This window comes from Humulus lupulus, chromosome 4 (genome assembly GCF_963169125.1).
Source record: "Humulus lupulus chromosome 4, drHumLupu1.1, whole genome shotgun sequence".
NCBI lineage: Eukaryota > Viridiplantae > Streptophyta > Magnoliopsida > Rosales > Cannabaceae > Humulus > Humulus lupulus.
Genome location: NC_084796.1, coordinates 236,681,440 through 236,700,901, shown reverse-complemented (window position 1 = coordinate 236,700,901; position 19,462 = coordinate 236,681,440). Strand labels below are relative to the sequence as shown.

Genomic DNA, 19,462 nt, shown 5'->3' with positions numbered 1-19,462 from the left:
ACCGACATGCTTACAAATAGACAATTATACTCTCAACGAGCCAAAATAACCAAAATATCATAATAATTAAATGTGGACAGACATGCATGCGTATAACATCATATTATAATATAATTGACATAAACATTCATATTATCATTTAATGGCATAATTAAATAGTTATGGCCCTCCCGACCTACTAATCCAGCCATTAAACCACATTACGGATTTTGGGGCATTACAGCTTGTTCTTTCCCTTGACGGGTGTAACGCCCTGGATAGCCAAGACCGCTACACTGTGTACTTATAAAGGTGAAAAACTTGCTAATGAAGTCATTATTTTAAAAATGTGCCACTAAACATGTAAGAGCTAGGGTTAAAAAGGTTTTGGTCTTAAAAGACTCATTTCATATATTTAAACTATTATAAACATGGGATCCCATAAGAAAACAGAGTTAAAATGAGTTTACAGACTCCCAAAAGTACATGAGTAACCACTAGGCATATTAAGGAAAAATAGACAATCTTTAGGTCTCGCGTCCCTGCCTAAACCTCAACCGTGGTGGCCGGGCACCTGACTATGTACATTCTGCTCGCTGAGCTCTCCAATCAAGGCTGATCTAACTTGCCCTTGCCTTTACCTGCACCATGTAGCACCCCTGAGCCAAGGCCCAGCAAGAAAACATCTTATACAACTCAATCAATGATAACACACAATTAACTCATTAAGCATGTATTTCCCATCAGACAATCCACAATAGATATTCAGCACATACATTCAGATTCAAGATACAATCTATCACATATTACACCCATATCACATAATATTCAAGGTCGATGACTTAGGCTGCACCCTCTGTTTAACCCACTGACTCCGGCCCGCTTAAACCGAGCTCAGTGCATAATAAGCTGTCCTCGGCTACCAGTGACCGAGCTGCGCCCTGTGCGCTAGTGAAACCCTTGGCACATACGATGGCCGTTGGTTCACTAAATGGCTTGCATAGCATAATACCATCTTTTCAAGCATTTACAATAGGGAGCCCTTAGTCCCGTCACATCTATCCAACCAGGTGCAGTTTTCTTACCTTTAGTCTGTACAATTATTGATTACGAGCAACGCCCCTGAAGCATGATCTGTTCCCGAGCCTAAGCCTTTATTACCTAGTCACAACCAAAGAATAGGGTTCCATTAATACTCAGATATAGGTTTCCAGTTACAAAACTAACTCCCGGGAAACCAAATTCCACCAAGCACGGTGGTGAAACCAATCCCGAGCATACTAAACCATTCCCCCGTGCCTAAAACCCTCAAAAACTCATGTGTGCAACCATGGGCTGCGGCCCTTGAAGCTTAGCCGCGACTCTAGCCTCAAAACAGAACCAAGCCCATCTTGAACAAGACATGCGTCGCGGCCCTTGCCTTGGGCGCCGCGGCGCCCTCCCATGGCCGAGCCTCCTTGGCCTTTTTCATCCTAGGGCCGCAGCGCTCTAGAACAGAGTCGCGGCCCTCCCCTTCGTGCCCAGAAAACCCATCATTTCTAAGCTTGAAGCCTCATCTTAAACCATCCCAAAGCTCCCCAACTCATAACCAATTAATCCCAACTCCTTTAGCATGACTTAAACAACATAATTCCACAGAAAACACAGCCTTACACAGACTAATCTCCTCTTTTCAATTTATGAAACTCAAGAGCTATAAACACTCAAACTAGCCATTCAAATCCAATTTAAAACTTCTAAACCATGAGTTGAAACTTACCTCTTCTGATGAACCACTTCACCAAGCCAAAGCCAAGCTAAGTCCCCAAGTTTCCTCCTCAATTCTGCCTTAAGACATCAAAACCATGTTTGCTTCAACACTTAACCAAAACCCAGAATTCTAACCACAGAGAAGAAGATTAAGAGCTTACCTTAACCCTGTTTTAGTTCTCGATTTACTCTTGAGCTAAGCCTCCAAATCACCCCCTTCAATCCTCCAAACTCCAGCTGAATTCTAGCAAATTCTCTTTAAGTTTCTGTGTTTCTTCCCCTTGTTTTCCTTGAGAGAGAATAGAGAGGTAAGGCTGAGAAAATAAGGTCGGTTTATATTTTCTAAAGGCTTCCTTATGTCTATCTTACTCGTTAAGTTAATCCCGAGGCTCGGGGTGCCGGAACCGTCCCCGAGGTGAAAATGGTAAAATCCCCCAATATTCCCGCCTAGACATCCTAACCTCAAATATATCTCCATATATTTACTTTCATGACCCGATAATCCAAATCGTTACCCGCTATCTAAAAATACCTTCGACTTATCCAAAGTCATATCTTAAGTCCCGTTGTGACTTTTCCCGCTATCTGACCCTAGGATCGTCTCGAGTCGTGCTCTGCGAACCTATCCACATAATAATGTGGTTCTCACATATACCACATATTTATTTCATATTACATTACCACATAATACCATCAATTATCATATAAACATTACTAAACATATAATTACTCATTTAAATCACAATTATTCCATTAATGTCGTCCTGGCACACTAAGCAAAGCCCTTAAGCCTTATTAGCGATTTTGGGTCGTTACAATGGGTCTCCCCATGCATCTTCACCTCCAGCTGAAGCAGCTCATCTAATGTCTGAACATAGGTCTCCACAGTCTTCAATGGCTTAAACATATTGTAGGGGTAAAAAGACTAAATTGCCCCTAGCTCATTTAAAGTTTTGTAAAGGCTCCCATGGGTAAAACCATCATTTCCCATGCGTTTTGTTAATCATAATTAACACTCTCAACTTCCCATTATTGTAGATATTCTCAAATACGAATAATTCATATCCCGTTACCCATTAATCCCCGGCAACGCTGTAATCACCAAATTACCCGGAGACTCACCCCAAGCTCCGAACTTAATCCCGTTATGACCAACATGCATGAATATACATAATTACGCCATCAGCTGGCCAAATTACGAAACTGCCCCTATGATGAAATGTGGACCCACATGCATGCATTTAACATCATATTATAATATAATTCACATAAACATGCCCTTCATCTATTTTTAACTACATAAGACCACGAAGTAATCAACCTTTTCTACCGTTTCATTTTTACTCGACTTCTCTTTAATAAGTTGCATCAGAATAACGGGGACTTCTCTTTAATATGTTTAAATACTAATGTATTAAATAATTATGATACATTAGTGTTTCAGTGAAACTCCACATCATTTTTGGAAAACAATCTCCGCATTTTGCAGCTATGTTCATAACTACAAAATTAAATTTTTAATGCTGTATAACTGTATTCTATAATTTGTTTCACCATAATTTAAAAAAAAGATATCTTTCATATGTGGTATTAATATATATTTATAAAATTCTAATGATTTCATAAAATTTTGGTAGCACAACTGGGAAGGTGCTATCTGAGTTGTTACACGAGGAAGGGGGTTCCACCTGGTGCATTGTTACATTTATGCTCTTTAATTAAACGTAAGTTCAACTTTTTTTGCTCAACTAGCTTTCACCCCTCCATTGAAATTCAAATCAACTCTCTTGCATTGATTTTTCCTATATATATACAATAAATTTTTGCAAATTAAGTTCACACCACACTCAAAAGATTAGTTGAACATCTTCCCTCTAGTATTTTAAGTAAATACTAAACACAATATCAACTGTTTTCAATTTCAATCCAAAACAAGAGGATGCTGAAAGATATGAAAATAGGTAACATTACACATATTTTGATTTCTAATTATAACAAAAGGGTTCGCACAACATGATCCTTTATACTAATACATTGTACACATACACTCATGTTTACTTGATAGAACCATATGGCCACATCGGCAACCATGGTTACTGAAAAAGAGTGACTACATAAACCAAATATCCATTATATATAGAACTACTACATTAGCTTGTTAAGTTCAAGTTAATTTTCTCCGCAATAGACAACATCCTCCAACTCTTGGAAACACAAAACCATAGTGTCTAGTGCATCTTGCATAGCACCGATGGTTAAGCTGCTTAAACCTTTCTTCTCAATCTTAGCTCGGAGTAACTGAGCTGTCGTCATACCCTTGTCAAACTTCCCAATCTGTTCCTTAATAAAACATTCAATGTCAGTGGGTTTTGGATACTCTAATTTGGCGACGTCAGGTTTCTTAACAACCGGGTACGGGGATATGGTTGTTAATTTTATGCCTACAACCACCTGGGAGGATCGAAAGTAAACTGGAGGAGTTAAATCCATTGCGATGGTGTTGCAGCCTGAATCCATCGTTTGTATGGCTCCAACGTCAGTGTCTGCGTCCGCATCCAAAATTATGTCACGTTTGTTCAACTCTGAATCGTTGGCTGAGGTGGCCATCATCTTTTCGAAATATTACCCTTAATGTCTCTGTTCGCCAAAACAGAAGTCCAATGCACATATGTGTTTATACCAGTGTTGGATTTATATAATGGAAATTTATTATGGTTTCCACTAGTTTTGTCTTATTATATTACATGTACATTAGTGTATCTGTGCATTGAGAACCCATATATCCCACAATACCCGCCAAGCATTGAATGATTGACCGACTACCAACAGTATTTTGAAATTGACTACACCGTCGTGGGATCCACCCATTTTTTGGAGTATTCATACACGTTATGGCTTCTTTGACTCAAATACTACCCACCCTCACCACACCTTCATGTCATATCCAAATTTTATTTTAATATCCATAGTGGGGCCAATTCTGTGGATGCATTGTTTATTTGCTCATAACACGACCCTACATTGTTACTTGCATTTATTTCAAATGTCACTGCTGCAGGAATGTACTATAAGAAATGATAGTGTGGCCTCGTATTGGTCCCACTTAAAATTTGTGTCATAACGCCTATGGCACTTAGGCATACCTACACCTCTCAATGACTTCTAGAGTACACCATCCATGTCCTATGCTCTTGTTTGGACTATGTTATTAGTGTGCATATGTATGGAACACTATAAACTCCCATTTATTTACGACCAACCATCTACTATGGATTCTGGCTCCTCATTCAACTCATGCAATCGAGAGGTTTTCCCCGAGGTCGCCCATCAAGAAAACATCCGCCCGGAACTGGAAGAGTTCACGCACTGTAGAATAAAAACCCTCCCCCCACACCCTTTAGAGTACATTAATGATCTAAAGGATAAATTGGAGGAGAAGAAGTTCTTGATTTGGCAAATCAATTTTGAAAAAGGTATGTTGGAGGAACGTAACAAGTCAATGGAAGCGAAGATATTGGAGTTGGAGGCCGAAATTGTTGAACGGTGCAACGAATTAGAAGGATTGAGAAGGATTGCTTCCAAGGACGACTACCAAAGGTTGTCCGAAGTAGTGGACGAACTTAAGTCTGAGGCATTGACTAGATACCAACAATATCTAGATGAAAAAGTGCACAATAGGGTCGGCGTCCGTTTGCAAAAGGAAGATATAAGAGGATGAACAACTCCATTGTTAGTAACTTCAAAACTTTATGATACTATCCTTGTCTAAGTTAGTCTAAGTGGGCGTTGCATTGCATTAGTTTCACCGAGTAAGAATGGTTTGTTAGTTTATAAGTGTTGTTCAATTAGGTTTGGGTTGTTAGTTTCTTGAGGTGGCGTATGTCACAATGACTTGTTTGTCAAATTATTTGACTAAACTTTCATAATATGCATTTGTAGTACTTATGATAATTAATAACTTATAATGGAATTATGTTCACTAGTATTACTCTAAATGAATGTGAGAGTTACACTTGAGGAGACTTAGTGGGACAGCCTTCCCATCATGAAAAAATTGTTAGAGTACCACATGACAGTGCACCTATCTAGAGAGTAGGTTCATCTAGTCTAAGTAAAGTTGGTTGTTGCCATACTCAAACAACACCTCCCATCCCCCAATTACGACCATATCTATATGCAGGTACAACTTTTTTTTTATGAACCCCTGCCAATTGAAGGATTCACAACTACATTGTTATAAAGTGTTGTTCTACAGATCGATCATACATGGATCTTGTTTTTTACATTTTCCCAGTTACATACAACATCCTCCCCTTATTGACTACATAAACCAAATATATGCCTTCCGGTGATACAAATGAGGAGTTACAAAAATTGAATCCATTTCTTGGTATATTTAATTATCCTTCGAAATTGGGTTATAATATAAATTGGAAAGGAAAGCACTAATGCTTTTTGTAATGACCCACTACCCTACACTTACATATAAAAACATCATAACTTTATTTAAAACTAAAAAGCAAATGTTAAACTACATAAAATTTAAAGTAGGATATGGGATCCCATTGTTTTTAAAATAAAAACACATCATAACTTTAACTAAATGGGTTACAAAATAAAGTGCGGAAAATACATATAAAGCATAATTTTTAAAATACTAAGAAGCGACTTCATCATCGAACCGAAACACTCAATCCACCGATTCCATCCTGCCTCAATACACAACCCCTAAGCTGCCAAGAACCTTTCCGCCACCAAAGCTATTTTTCTGGACATATAAACATAAAGGAATGAGTCTAATGCTCAGGAAGGAAAATCTAACAACATAAATCATATACATAAATTTATATCATAGGCTAAAAACATACCATAACATGTACTATAAGCATATCATATATGTCATATATACTATAATGGTCGTTACTACTTGGGGCTTGTAAAGTAAACAAGTCATATTAATCAAACCTAGGTTAAAATTAATATTATAAAACTATAGGTTAAACTTAGAAAATGTACAAGTGTTACCACGAGTGTCCAGCTAAATCCAAAACTGAACCAAAATCCACAGTCATAAAAATACTACAACTATTACTATTGGTGCTACTATCTAACTAGCTAAGTAAAGTTCTTGGACTCTACACTTTTTAAATAATTACCATTATAATGATTAAATAAGCTCTTTAATATGAAATAATACTCCATGAGTTCATAATAATCGAAATATTCAAAATTTTAATTATTTCATTTCTTCAGCTTTAAGAAGTACGATATGAAATCATGGGTGAAGTTCATAACCTAATAAAGCTTATTAACACAAACAACAAAGTAATTTAAAACGTATATATTCTACTCACCCATGCGTTGCAAAACTATGACTGCCGGCTATCGTACTTTCATTTAGAGGAATATCGCCACTCGCAGAAATGTTATTTTACCATGGTGTAGATGTGTCATTATTGCCATCGTCATTGCTTTCTCCAGGCTGGATGAAGCCACAACATACACTTGCTTCTGTGGATGGAAACTTAGAAAATGGTTGAAATTGTTGAGTCATTTGAATTTGAGGTTGAACTTTGCAAGTTGCCCTGTTGTGCCCTAACTCGTTGCAGTTTCTGCATCTTCTCTTGTTAGCCACCTTGTCATCATGCTCCTTCTCCTTTCCTTTTGACTTTTTATTAGGTTCCCTCCCCTTAGTCCGAATTAAAGCTGGATCTCGGATCACTCTGTTAGATGGGTGGGAGTGGTTCTCATTTTGCTCAATGTTTGCGTCACCGGATTGATTACAAAATTGGAAGCACATTGACTTAAATTTCTCCTCCAACCGAGACATCTCATTCATGGCCTCTTCGTAAGTGTCGCTTTGCTTGGTCGCAAAGTATCCCATTGCATTGAATCGTGATGTTAATGATCCCCATCTTGTACATACCAACACATCAGCGGGCACCCTAGAATGGGGGAAACCATTCAATTCAACCGAGCTCTTAGCATCCTTCCTCCATCTAGCCTTAAACAGAAAGTCTGGACTGCAAGGTATGTTCAAGTGCTTCATAACAGCGAATATATGACGACATGGAATTCCATCGGACTCGAACAACAAACATGTACAATTGATGTGTCCATGGTCAGTGTCGTAGTTCACTTGACTCCGTACTAGTCCTTTTGGGAAACGTGTCAAGTAGTACGACCGACTGTTAACTGTTACATCTGCAGAGTCAACTGAGTATGAAAGAGCACTATTGATTTGCTCTGCCACCTTTTCGTACATGGTCCTGGTAAGAATGGAGACAACTTGTTGGTAGTACTGGTGGAGGACGTTTGTTGGTATACTGGGCGAAGTGTGGTTACTGATGAAATCATCCTCCCTTTTGGTGTGGCGAATGTTCTGTATGGCTGCATCAACTTGGCCGACAAGATCCCTAAGCTTAAGTTTGCTCGTTAGGAAGTGCGATAGGTAGGAATTGATTGACTCGGACCTTTGGGTGGTTGTAAGACCCGCGAAGAAGTTTCCCCGAAGGAAATACTCAGCCCAACTTTTATGGTTGGTGTAAGTTGTTTTTGCCCAGCGACTTTCTTGAAGATGGAATTCTGAGACCATATTATTCCATGTATCCTCAAACTGTTCCTCGGTACAATATTGATAAAGGAGCTCGTTGAATTTTTCCTTGAAAAGTGGGTGAGGTGCATTGCTGGTTAAGTTGGCCTGAAGATGCCACGCACACAAACGGTGGACTGATTGCGGCATGACTACCTTTATTGCGTTTGCCATAGCGTGGTCTCCGTTGGTGACAATAACATGCGGTGCCTTGTTTTTCATGCACTCTAAGAATTCTTGTAAAACCCATATGTATGTCTCCTCCGTCTCATCGTATAACAATGCAACTGCAAAAACAATTGTTCTGAAATGATGGTTCACCCCGACGAAGATTAGTAATGGTTTGTTGTATGCATTTTTCCTATATGTCGTGTCAAAAGCCATGATTTCGCCGAACAAATTGTAATCTCTACGACAATTTCCATCGGCCCAGAACAGGTCTGCCAATCTGAAGTCCTTGTCAATTGTGTGTGTTTCATAGAAATCAGGGTCACGCAAACCGAGACATTCTAGGTAACCGAGTGCACCTTCAGCGTCTGTTTCCCCTTCTTCTGCTTCCTGTCGTCTTTGGCGACCAATCCAATTATAAAGATCCTTTTTCATGAATGGAAGATACTCACGTCCTCCCCTTTCTCGTGCTAGATGATTTAATATATGGCAAGTGCGTATGCCCGATCGCCTCATTGATATGACCTGTGCACCTATACATTCTGGTATAGCTCGGTTGGATCACAGGAAATGTAGCTCTGTCTTTGCAGCTAGGTCATGATTATGAATTGGGTTAAAGTCTTTCGCCACCCATGTGTTATCCGACCTATCCAAGTTTACTCGGAGTACTGCGAGACAACCTGTCCTGGTAATGGCTCTGGGTGTTTTCTTTCGGTTAGTTAGGTTTTTCCACTTCTCTCTTCTGAAGCCCTGTTTCGAGCAAATCCATTTTCTTTGCCACTCTGAGTTATCGGCCTTCTCGCGGCGAACATCTTCTTTTCGAACACTAAACCCCATCCATTGGGAGTACGTGTAATAAAAATCTTCCCATTATTGAAGGGTATTAAGGTGTTGATGTACGATGTCTTCTTTTGATAGTTCTTATGGATCTTTATTGAAAAATTTAACTTGGCCCGGTATTGTACAAATGTTACTTTCCATATTTTCCGTGTTTTCTCGATCTTAAATCCCTGAATACACTACAACTTGGTAAGTGCCGAGGAAAGTAGAAAAAATATTTCAGTAATATGAAAGTCGTGATTTAATAGATTTCGGGGCGTTAAATATTGAAATTTAGGATATCTCCCCTCTACTGTTTTTTAAAATTTGTGAGATGTTGTTGTTAAAAACTTAATTTTTTTTAGTAAAAGGACTTTTATTAAATTAATCTTCGACTTGCCAAAACGTGATATAATATATTTCAATTTCTATATTCAAATTCTTAATTAGGGTTCATTTAAATTAGGCAAAATTGAAAATTTTATATCTGTGATCTTAAAATGTACATCGGCCAGGTAACTTATATTGGTCAGTGTTACTTCTTGGGTAAAATGTTGGTGTTTCCCTCCTACACTTTTCACTTTTCAGTTTACGTGGGAAATAAAAAGAGCAAAACTACGGATAATGTTCACATCTTCTACTTCCTATGGGCCTGCTTGGTAAAAAAATTATTTTTTAAATTTATTAAACACAAAAATATAAATATTAATTTATTTTTGTTTCTTTATTTTTAACAAATAGAAAGATGATCGGTAACTATTTTTGTTTGTTGTTTTTAAAAAAAAAAAATAGTAAACACGTTTGCTAACTTTTATATATATATATATATATATATTTTTAACAATACGATGTGTTGATTTGAATAATGGAAGAAAAAAACAAGAAAAATTAAAAACTATTTAAACGAATTTTGAAAGTAAAATAATAATTTTTTCAAAATTTAATAAATTTTAATTAAAATTTAATAAATTAAAAAAGGGTTACCAAACATAATTTTTGTTTAATTGTCACATTTTTAATTAATTAAATAAAAAACTATTTTTTTAAGTGTTAACAAATGACACCTATGTATAAAGAGGATGGGTGACTACAGCATGAATGCATGTGAATTATTACTGGGTTCTTTTTTTCAGGTTAGCAACTGTATATTTGGTCTTATGTACAAGGCTTATACATATTCTTATTTCTTATGTCATATGGGTTTCTATTACACTATATGCAATAAAAAATTGGGAGATAAATTACCAATTTTTTGGTGCCCAAGGTGATCTTTCTGATTTCGTAATAAATTAACCATATGAAATCTTATACATAAATGATCATAGTTTACAAAAAATGTAAATCAGAGTGTAAATACTTTGGGTGTGTAATTTTTATGCTATATTACTTTGGACTTTCATCAAACTAATGTTTCTGTACGAAGTAAGATTAATTTAAAAGGTGAATGACATCAAGTACATAACATACAGATAGCCTTAACAAGGATATATCACCTACTACAAAGCATTGCAACTATCTTACTAATAAAAGGTACTTGGATTACCCAAAATAGTGTTTTAGGTAAATTTAGTACCTAATACGAGTGCGTACGTAATATAAAAAACAATAATGCATTTGCAAGACACTTGATGACATGAAATTTAACATAGTGAGGTCATAATGCAACTGGATCTTATAACCAAAAGCATCATAATGTGAAATATCAGTCAAGCACTATGATCTCCGTCCTAATTCCTGAGTCGTTAGCTTCGACACACAACTCACTGCTAATGGTCTCTTGGTGCTTAACCATAGTTCCTAGATGATCTATAATCTGGTGCTGTTGGAAAAGGAAAGACTTAATGTCCATTGAATTAACCCTTAAAGTTGAAGCTTTCTTAGCAGCAAGGTTTTTGAAAGTTGAAAGCTTCTCAATCTTAAGATCTTTTTTCATACAATTTTTGCACTTACCACGGAAACCAGGCTTAGTCTTTGGTTTCTTACTACCATTATCACTCAGCGACATCGTCGCTGACCTGTTAACCGAGGAAGGAGCGGAGTGGGTTGTCATTTCAGTGTTCTTAGTGGACGGTGGTGTTGGGGGAGTGGACTCAACATGGAAAGGAATTGGGAATTGATGGGTTGGTGATTCAGGCTCTTTTTTAACTATGACCTCCTTTGGGAATAGATTGACGCATAAGTTAGAAGATGCCATGTTTTTTTAATGGTTCAGTGCAAAAAACTAGGGTACAAGGCGAGGGATTGGGGGTGGCGGGTTTCACTAACCGAGAGTGTTATATATACTGGGAGGCTGGGGTTGTTAATTCTCAAAACTGCTTCCCGCCAAAAAAAATTTTGGTTAAGGATGCTATATTCAACCTTAACGATAATGTGTAACAGTGAAACAAAAGCCTTAACAAAACGATGGTTTCGTGATTACAAATGAAAGTGGGTTACATCTTCCATGTTTCAAGCAAATTAAATGAACAGTAAGGGTCAGTGGTACCTTTAAGTTATTGTGGCCCATTGCTATCTGAACACTTGCATCCCTTCTTACTCTTCCACCTGCTCAATTACGGGTAGCTAAATCAAAGGACACAATATTCCCCTGACAATCCGCCCCAAAGAAGATCCTATACAACTTTATTAATAGGCAAATTAATTAAGGCAATATCTTTCATTTTATTCTGAAATGGCGGGATCGATTATAGAAAATGTACATATAACATGGGAATGGATTTATTGATTTTATTAAAGCTGGTATACCTTAATAAGGAGTGTTAGTTGAACATTACGAGTGGTGCAGAAAATAATGAAGCCATGAGTGAAAATTGTCACCTAAAAACAAATGAACACTACAAATCATATAGAGTAAGTTTATCTTCTCGTAAATTTGTTTAGATGAGCATGACATAAAAATTACCTCTTTCAGTAGCTCATAAACTATATACTAACAAGTAAACATTGGTTGACTTTGTGACTTTCTATGATACTAGATGTAGATCTTTCCATCCAAGGGCGAAGAGAGGCACAACATCAGTTTGGTTCACAAAAAACATGTGAATGGCTCATATATATATATTGCTATTGAATGAGCCATTTAATGTGATGGTTCTGGTTTGTTTTCGCAACTGTGCCTTACATTAATTATCGTTCTCCTTACACCTGGTGGTAAATGGTGTGTCATTTCATCCATACATTAAATGAACAAACATTCATGTTATTCCATAATTATAATTTGTTAATTAATAAACGCTCAAACAAGCAATAGAAGGTGACATCACCGTAAATGCATTAAAAATATGGGGTGGTAGATGTAAAAAGAAATTTACTCATTTGGTTCTTTTATTTTATTTTTTTGCAAAATATCGTTATGGTATTCTGTTTGCAATAATACTCATATGATGCCCGTATTTTGAAAACATAAATATTTGGTATCCTAATTGATAAAATTTTGCCATTATCACCAAATTGTCAGCAGTTATTTATAATTTGTAGCTCGTATGATTGCGAGTAATTTGATTAAATTGGTAAAAATTTATTAATTACATTTTAGTTTATGGTACCAAATATGTACCTTTTTAAAATACAGGGTACCAAATATGTCAGATTGTACCAAATGAACATTATTTGTACCAAGATGATACTCTAGAAAAATACATGTTAGCAAATGGTTACTTACCCGATGTAAAACGAATTAATATATTACAAAGGTTAAGTGTAGTGATTGACTTACATGAATCGTCTTTGTTGGGTTGAAATGGAAATGGTGACAATTGTTGGGGCTCTTACATGACAAATATAGATTTTTATTCTTGAATGTGTAAATGGTAGTACATAGTTTTTTTTAATGGTAGATGCCATCTAGTAATGAACCTTCATTTAGAATCCATAGGAATTGAGAAACACTAGGAGTAACCGGCCATAAAGGGTATTAGTCGATGTTACACAATACATACGAAGTAAGCTGGAGAAGACTTGTTAAAACTAAAACCATAACATTTAATATATACATAGAGGATAATTTGCATTACACATGCAAGGGCCCCTTACACATTGATAAAAAAGCCTTAATCATAGTAGGGGGTACACAAAAGAGAAGAGTTTCCAAAAGTACGATCCAAAAGACCGTTTTACAGCAAAGTGACTTGTAAAGCCATTAAAACTTGAAAAGATACATATTCAGTAATTCCATTTATAGTAAGTGTAGACCAAACTGAGTAGATATAACTAAATAGATATCTATTGATTAGGTGGCTTCTAAGTTTGGACGTATAGTGGGTACATGTTGATATAGCCACTCCGGAGCTCATCGATCGCGGCTGCCACAAATTCCATTTCCTTTCTCCAGGCCATCTCTGTTGCAACCGACTTCTCTTTCAGCTCTAATACCACCATCTTGATGGAGTGTAGGTCAGACTTAAGGAGAGTGTTCTGTATGTTGGACGCATTGTATCTCCTCTCCCATTCGTTCCGCTCGGTGGCCAGCCTGATGTTGTCATCAACAATTCGGTTAATGTATTGCATTTGCTCAAGATGATTGTCATTAAACGACGGGAAGTTAACGATGTTATTCATTGGCAAAGGTGTGGAGTCCATTTTAGAGAGAAAGAGAGGATATCCAAGTATACAGGTAGGGTGGTGGAGATTGAATTGAGGTCAACACGATCCCTACACACATATATATACATATAGAGAACGCATTCCTCTGTAAATGGTGGAGTTGTTAATGCACTGTCACTTATCAAAAATAGGGTTGCACATCAGTCAAAATTACATAAAGTATGCCATTATTAGAAACATAAGGAAACAATCACGTATTACGTGAGAAGAATTAGAATTTGCATTTCAGCACGTCATGGTCACGTGAGTTGCGAGTGCTATTACGTGGGAAGTTATTTGGAGCACAGTACATGAGAAAAATAAGAAAGGAGACGGAATTGACTTCCATTTTCACGTTTTTTTTTCATGTATATCAGAAACCTTTTATTAGTGGGCCATACTTAATATCAACTTATAATTCATAGATTATTTTCAATTTAAAATAAAATCTCCGTATATATGAGGGCCATACTGTCATGTTTTAGTATCGTGTAAATAGAATGTACAGGAGTAATATTGGATCCACACACAAGTACAAATCATTATATAGGGCCCCACACGTTTGACTATCTATTTTTGTTTTTGATTTTAGCTTGTTTCCAAAGGTTGCGTGCAAAATTTTACTATGGATCACATTTGGTGGTCATGGGCCCACGTTATATCACTTTCATCAGGCTTTCATTAGCTTGTACCGATCAACATAAACCGAAAATACAGGATAGTGGGTTGTCATTTACACTATACTCTACCATTATCTCTCTTGATATACTGCGGTGGGACTATATTGAGTTATTGAAACTAAATTTTTGAAAGGGCACTCGGTCATGGATTCAAATTCTTCAATCAATTCCTGCAATTTAGAGTTTCTCCATGACCTCCCACCACGACAACCAGACCCCCCAGATTGGAAACAATTTAGTTTCTATAAAATAACAACACTCCCAGCAGATCTGGTCGATTACATTAATGATCTCCTGACTACATTAGGGGAGAAGGAGTACAACATTTCAAATATTGATAGGGAAAAACGTGTTTTGGAGGAACGAAACATAATAATGAAGGAGAAGATACTGCGGCTAGAGGCAGAGCTTGCCGAGAAGTCAAATAATTTACAAGAAATGACACGGGATGCTTCGTACTCGAAGGACGAGTGGATGGAAGATTATGAACGGCTTTCCGAAGTAGTGCTGCAACTTAAAACAGAGTCAATTACTAGGTACCAAGAATACCTAGATGAGAGATTGAATAATATTGTGGGCCGTGAACTCTCCAATTTGAGGTGGAAGAGGATGGCCAGTACCTGAGTTAGTAGCTTAATCTATTACTTGTTATGTTCATTATTTCCTTAAAGTAAATGTTAGTTACCATTTTTAATCTTTCGTTGCCTCTGTTATTTCCAAAGTTGCTGACATTTTTTTAAAATGTTTGTTTGTAAGTTGGCCTTCTAAATTATATTTAATTAAATTTTATTTTCCTTTGTTATTTATGGACTCATCACACTTTTTTTTACATTAACTTTGAAAATATTTTACTTTCAGTAGCGAAATGAAATTGAGTGTATCTGTTTACTAGTATATTGATAGGACAAGACAATTTCGGGAGCCCATAATGTGAACTGTTCTTCACATTACCCCATAAGAAGGAAAGGTGAGTCTATTTTTAGGGTGGGTGGATGTAGTATTATTAAGCTCATGCTCTTCTAAGATATGTCAGAATAAAAGAAGCAAATATTGTAATAATGGCCAATATCTTGTAGGAAGGCTATGCTTTACCTGTTCCGTGTTTACTAAAAAAGTTGACTTCAATGGTTTTGTATATCATGTTACCTCATACACATGACCTCAATGATGGTGGTCTTTAAAAAATAATTTTTTTGTAATTTATTTTTTGTGCTATTCATTGAAATTGAGCGTCGGCCGTATAAACCCAAAAATCCATATTTTAACTGCATCTTCACCAACTTTTAAAGATCATCACTTGTCCCACATTTGGGTATTATAGTTTTTATGTAATTCAGCTTTTCTCGTGGCGCATACACCATTTACAGAAATGGCCAGGAATACCCATTTGACACATTGATTAAACATGTGTACCCTTTTTTAAATAAATCTTAATTTTTGAAGAGACAATTCAAAAACTACCCTCATTACTAACTTGATAAAGAAAGAAAAACATGTTGTTTATCATTTAATCACAAAGTTCACAAACTAGTTAGTCTTTAATCATCAGATTTAACAAATTTGTAAACAATGAGTTTACTATTTCAGAAATTTTCCAACCGAAATCGTAAAACAAAAAATACATGAACAAGGTATTAAGTATTTTTTCAAGTAAATTGTTAAAATTAAGATTAACCGTCAAGCTTTTAGTTTAACACAATTGTATCGACAAATATTGGTTTCTTGTAAACTGTAAACAATGAGTTTACTCTTTATTTTTTTTTCAATAACACTGTAAACAATACGTTTACATTTCAAAGAAAATAGAGATTCACAATATTTAAGGAAAAAATAATTAGTCAATGAATGTATCTGTGTTCTGCTACGGAAGAAGATGTATAAAATTCAAAATTAATACATTCAATAAATTAATGATTCATTCAAGTAATCCCCTTTTTAGTAAACAATTTCAATATTTACATGATACAATTTGATTTTCTGAAAGAAACAGTAGTATAACATAAGCAACGAATGTCATTAATTTTAGTTGACAACCATACTCATGAACTTGAAGCACTCATTATGTTGCCAGAGCCTATTAACCGTTAACGTATATCATGGAAGAACGTTCCAAATTTCCTTGTTGAAGTACTTCCTCCTTATTCACTCTCCTAATGTCAGATTCTCTTAGTAATCTCTGGTTCTGTAATAATAAAAAAATTTATAAACTAAAAAAAAAAAAGAGCCAAATTATTTTGTAGCTAACTTAAATCTCTGCTATGTACAAGTCAACCCACCTGTTTCCCCAAGAATTATGTAATATTACAAAAACATCAGTACAACATACAGAAGGATATATACCATAAACCATATTTAATATGGTTGCACTAGTGCATTTAAGTAAAATTACAAGCAAGGTATTTTTTGGAATGTTGGAGCCTACCTTTACCTCCACAACAATTTCAAATTCCCAGCAAGTAGTCCTCAAAGCAAGTGGATGCACTACACATTCAACATATATGTAAATTAGTTCCATTATTGGTACGAAATAAGGAAAAAAACATGAATTGGAGTAATTATACAAACCAAACAATTAGAAATATGAACAATGAAGACTAGGAATCAGGTTGTATCAATTACCACTTTAATTTTGGAGATTGCATCTGCAAAAGCTAGTTTCCTGAACTTTTTACATTTAAGCCAGGCTATTTTCGTGGTCCTCATCGATTTCGGGTGTTAAAATCTATACAATTGATCTAGTCTAATGTATAGAAACCTCTTAGCAAATTGAGCGTGTTCGCAATTCAGTTAAAGTAGTGAGAGAGTGCAAATGAATGTACTGAGCTCCTATTAAGTGTTTGCACTAACGTAATATATGTGATACGCTACGTAAGAAAAGTGCAAGTTCACATAAAACGAGAAATAGAGTGTGAAAATTGACAATTCAAGTACATGACCATCTTTCCAGCAAATATAAAGGACAGGATTATGTTTTGCATATTTGAGCAGTACACATAACACAGGTCTGGTTTTTACTAATATGGTTGATGGATACTCGCATTATATGTCCCAATAATGCCTTCCTATTTAAGAGTGAATAATCAAAAAATAAACCACATAACACACATTAATGTGAGAAGCATGCATACCCAACTATTGTATAGTCACAAAGAAATTAATAGTGTAATAGCTAATTGGTCTAAACATGGCATGGTAGTATGAAGACAAAATATGTAAATACAAGTTTAGTTCATTGACTTCCTCTTTTTTCTCATTCCACGCTTCGACCAGTGTTGCTGTCTAGATTTTTTTGTTGAAAGCGTTGGAGGCGAAGCATCACGTCTTGGGGGAAAACACTTACCTTCTTTTAAGGTTGATGATTCACCACCTTTGCTTGAACAAACTCCATAATAAGCGGTTGCATCATGCATCACATCCCAAAATAGGCCATTGGATTCCGATAAGACAATATCAATTGCAAATCGGAATCTCTCATTATGGTCGACTATCTGCAAAGTAGAAGCAGGCAAGCATACATTTAAGATAGTAACGCGGTATTCTAAACACAGTGCATAGGTTGTTTAACCAAAAATAAAAATATAAGGTCAAGACACCTACATAGGTCGAGGGAGGAGATTTTCCGGATGCAATGTACTCCATAAACCTCATGACAAAAATACCACAATCATGTCCATTGTCCTGTTGCGGGAGTTTTCCGGCAGGCACTATATTGAAAACTTCAAAAACAGGTCGGCCAGAATGCACATCATCCATCATCCTCAACAGCAACTTATCAAGCTTCTTCAACTGTAATAAGAATTAAATAGTACATATACTTTATCCATTATTTAACATCAATAATATTAAATTGACAAGACACGCGTACCAGTGTGCTAAGCATATGTATCCTATGCCTTTTTGCGCGTGCAGTGGACATGGAGTCCCAATACGATGCAGAGGAACTCTTAATGTCCAATACAGCCAGTATCCAGTGATTGTATTCGATGTCCTTCATAGGCACTAGGATCTAAGTTAACTCATACCCAAAAACAGATGATTAGATAAGTGAATTATTCAAAGAAAATAAATAACTTGCATAAGGAAGGCTTGGAATACCTTTTCGGCAATATTTAGAACCAAAGTAACATCGACAGGTACACCAAGAAAACCAAAATCCCCCGTCTCCCAAAAGTTCCGAGCATGAACACTTTCCTATTATTAGATTAATAGAGAATGAGCAACTACTAACTACGTTATCAATGTTCAACTGAGGCAATCAAACATACGTTACAACTTACCAAATTGGGATGAAAGGTGGGAAAAATTAGAGTTCTCATATCCTCCATTTTTTCACACTTCTCTTTATGTCTAAATCGTAGTACATGAGCAAAAGCATCAATAATCTGCAAAACATAATTAAGTATAAAGCCATTTATCCAAACCCACCTTATTCAACAAATGTAAGGCGTAACCCTTCATAAGATATTTTGGGCATCCTAATAAAAGTGAACTATGTACAAATTGGGTACTTACCTTCATGTCCACATGAGCTTCAGGCCTAAGGCTCCTAAAGTACCAACGTTGCAACTTTGCCATTGGATTTACTACCAACACCTCATTGAAAATTACGGGGTTGAAAAATGTAAAAAAAGTAAACCTAACAACATAAATATTTTCAATGCAGAAATTGTGTCAGACATAAAAAATGGTTGATTTAAGATGGGAAAGTATCACATACCTCAAAGACAAACTGAAGTCAAAAATGAAAAGTGCGATTTCAAAACTCGCCAGGGGCAAGGGCCTCCGCAATTTGAATGCTCCAATTTGGTAGTAATTGCTTTCATTGTATGTGTGAATCATATTCTGAAACAAGTTGTCCAATTTGCAGAGCTCCTTCTCTCTCCTTAGAGTGGGA

At 36.1% G+C, this 19,462-nt stretch overlaps 2 protein-coding genes across 3 annotated transcripts; both read right to left on the bottom strand.

Moving 5' to 3' along the window:
• Nucleotides 1–7,159: 7,159 nt before the first annotated feature.
• On the bottom strand, nt 7,160–8,923 carry LOC133833025 (protein FAR1-RELATED SEQUENCE 5-like). The gene has a single exon (XM_062263289.1). It carries the CDS (start codon nt 8,921–8,923, stop codon nt 7,160–7,162), a length of 1,764 nt encoding a protein of 587 aa, XP_062119273.1.
• A 7,564-nt stretch (nt 8,924–16,487) lies between these two features.
• Nucleotides 16,488–18,369, bottom strand: LOC133829460 (uncharacterized). Of its 2 annotated transcripts, XM_062259189.1 has the most exons (4): nt 18,166–18,369; nt 17,909–18,056; nt 16,991–17,049; nt 16,488–16,750 (listed from the first exon to the last, which is right to left on the bottom strand). In XM_062259189.1, exons 1-4 carry the CDS (start codon nt 18,322–18,324, stop codon nt 16,646–16,648), a joined length of 471 nt encoding a protein of 156 aa, XP_062115173.1. In that variant the 5' UTR covers nt 18,325–18,369; the 3' UTR covers nt 16,488–16,645. The 2 variants fall into 2 exon arrangements, with proteins under 2 accessions (XP_062115173.1, XP_062115172.1); XM_062259188.1 differs by having other exon boundaries at nt 16,488–17,049.
• Between the last annotated feature and the right edge of the window lie 1,093 nt (nt 18,370–19,462).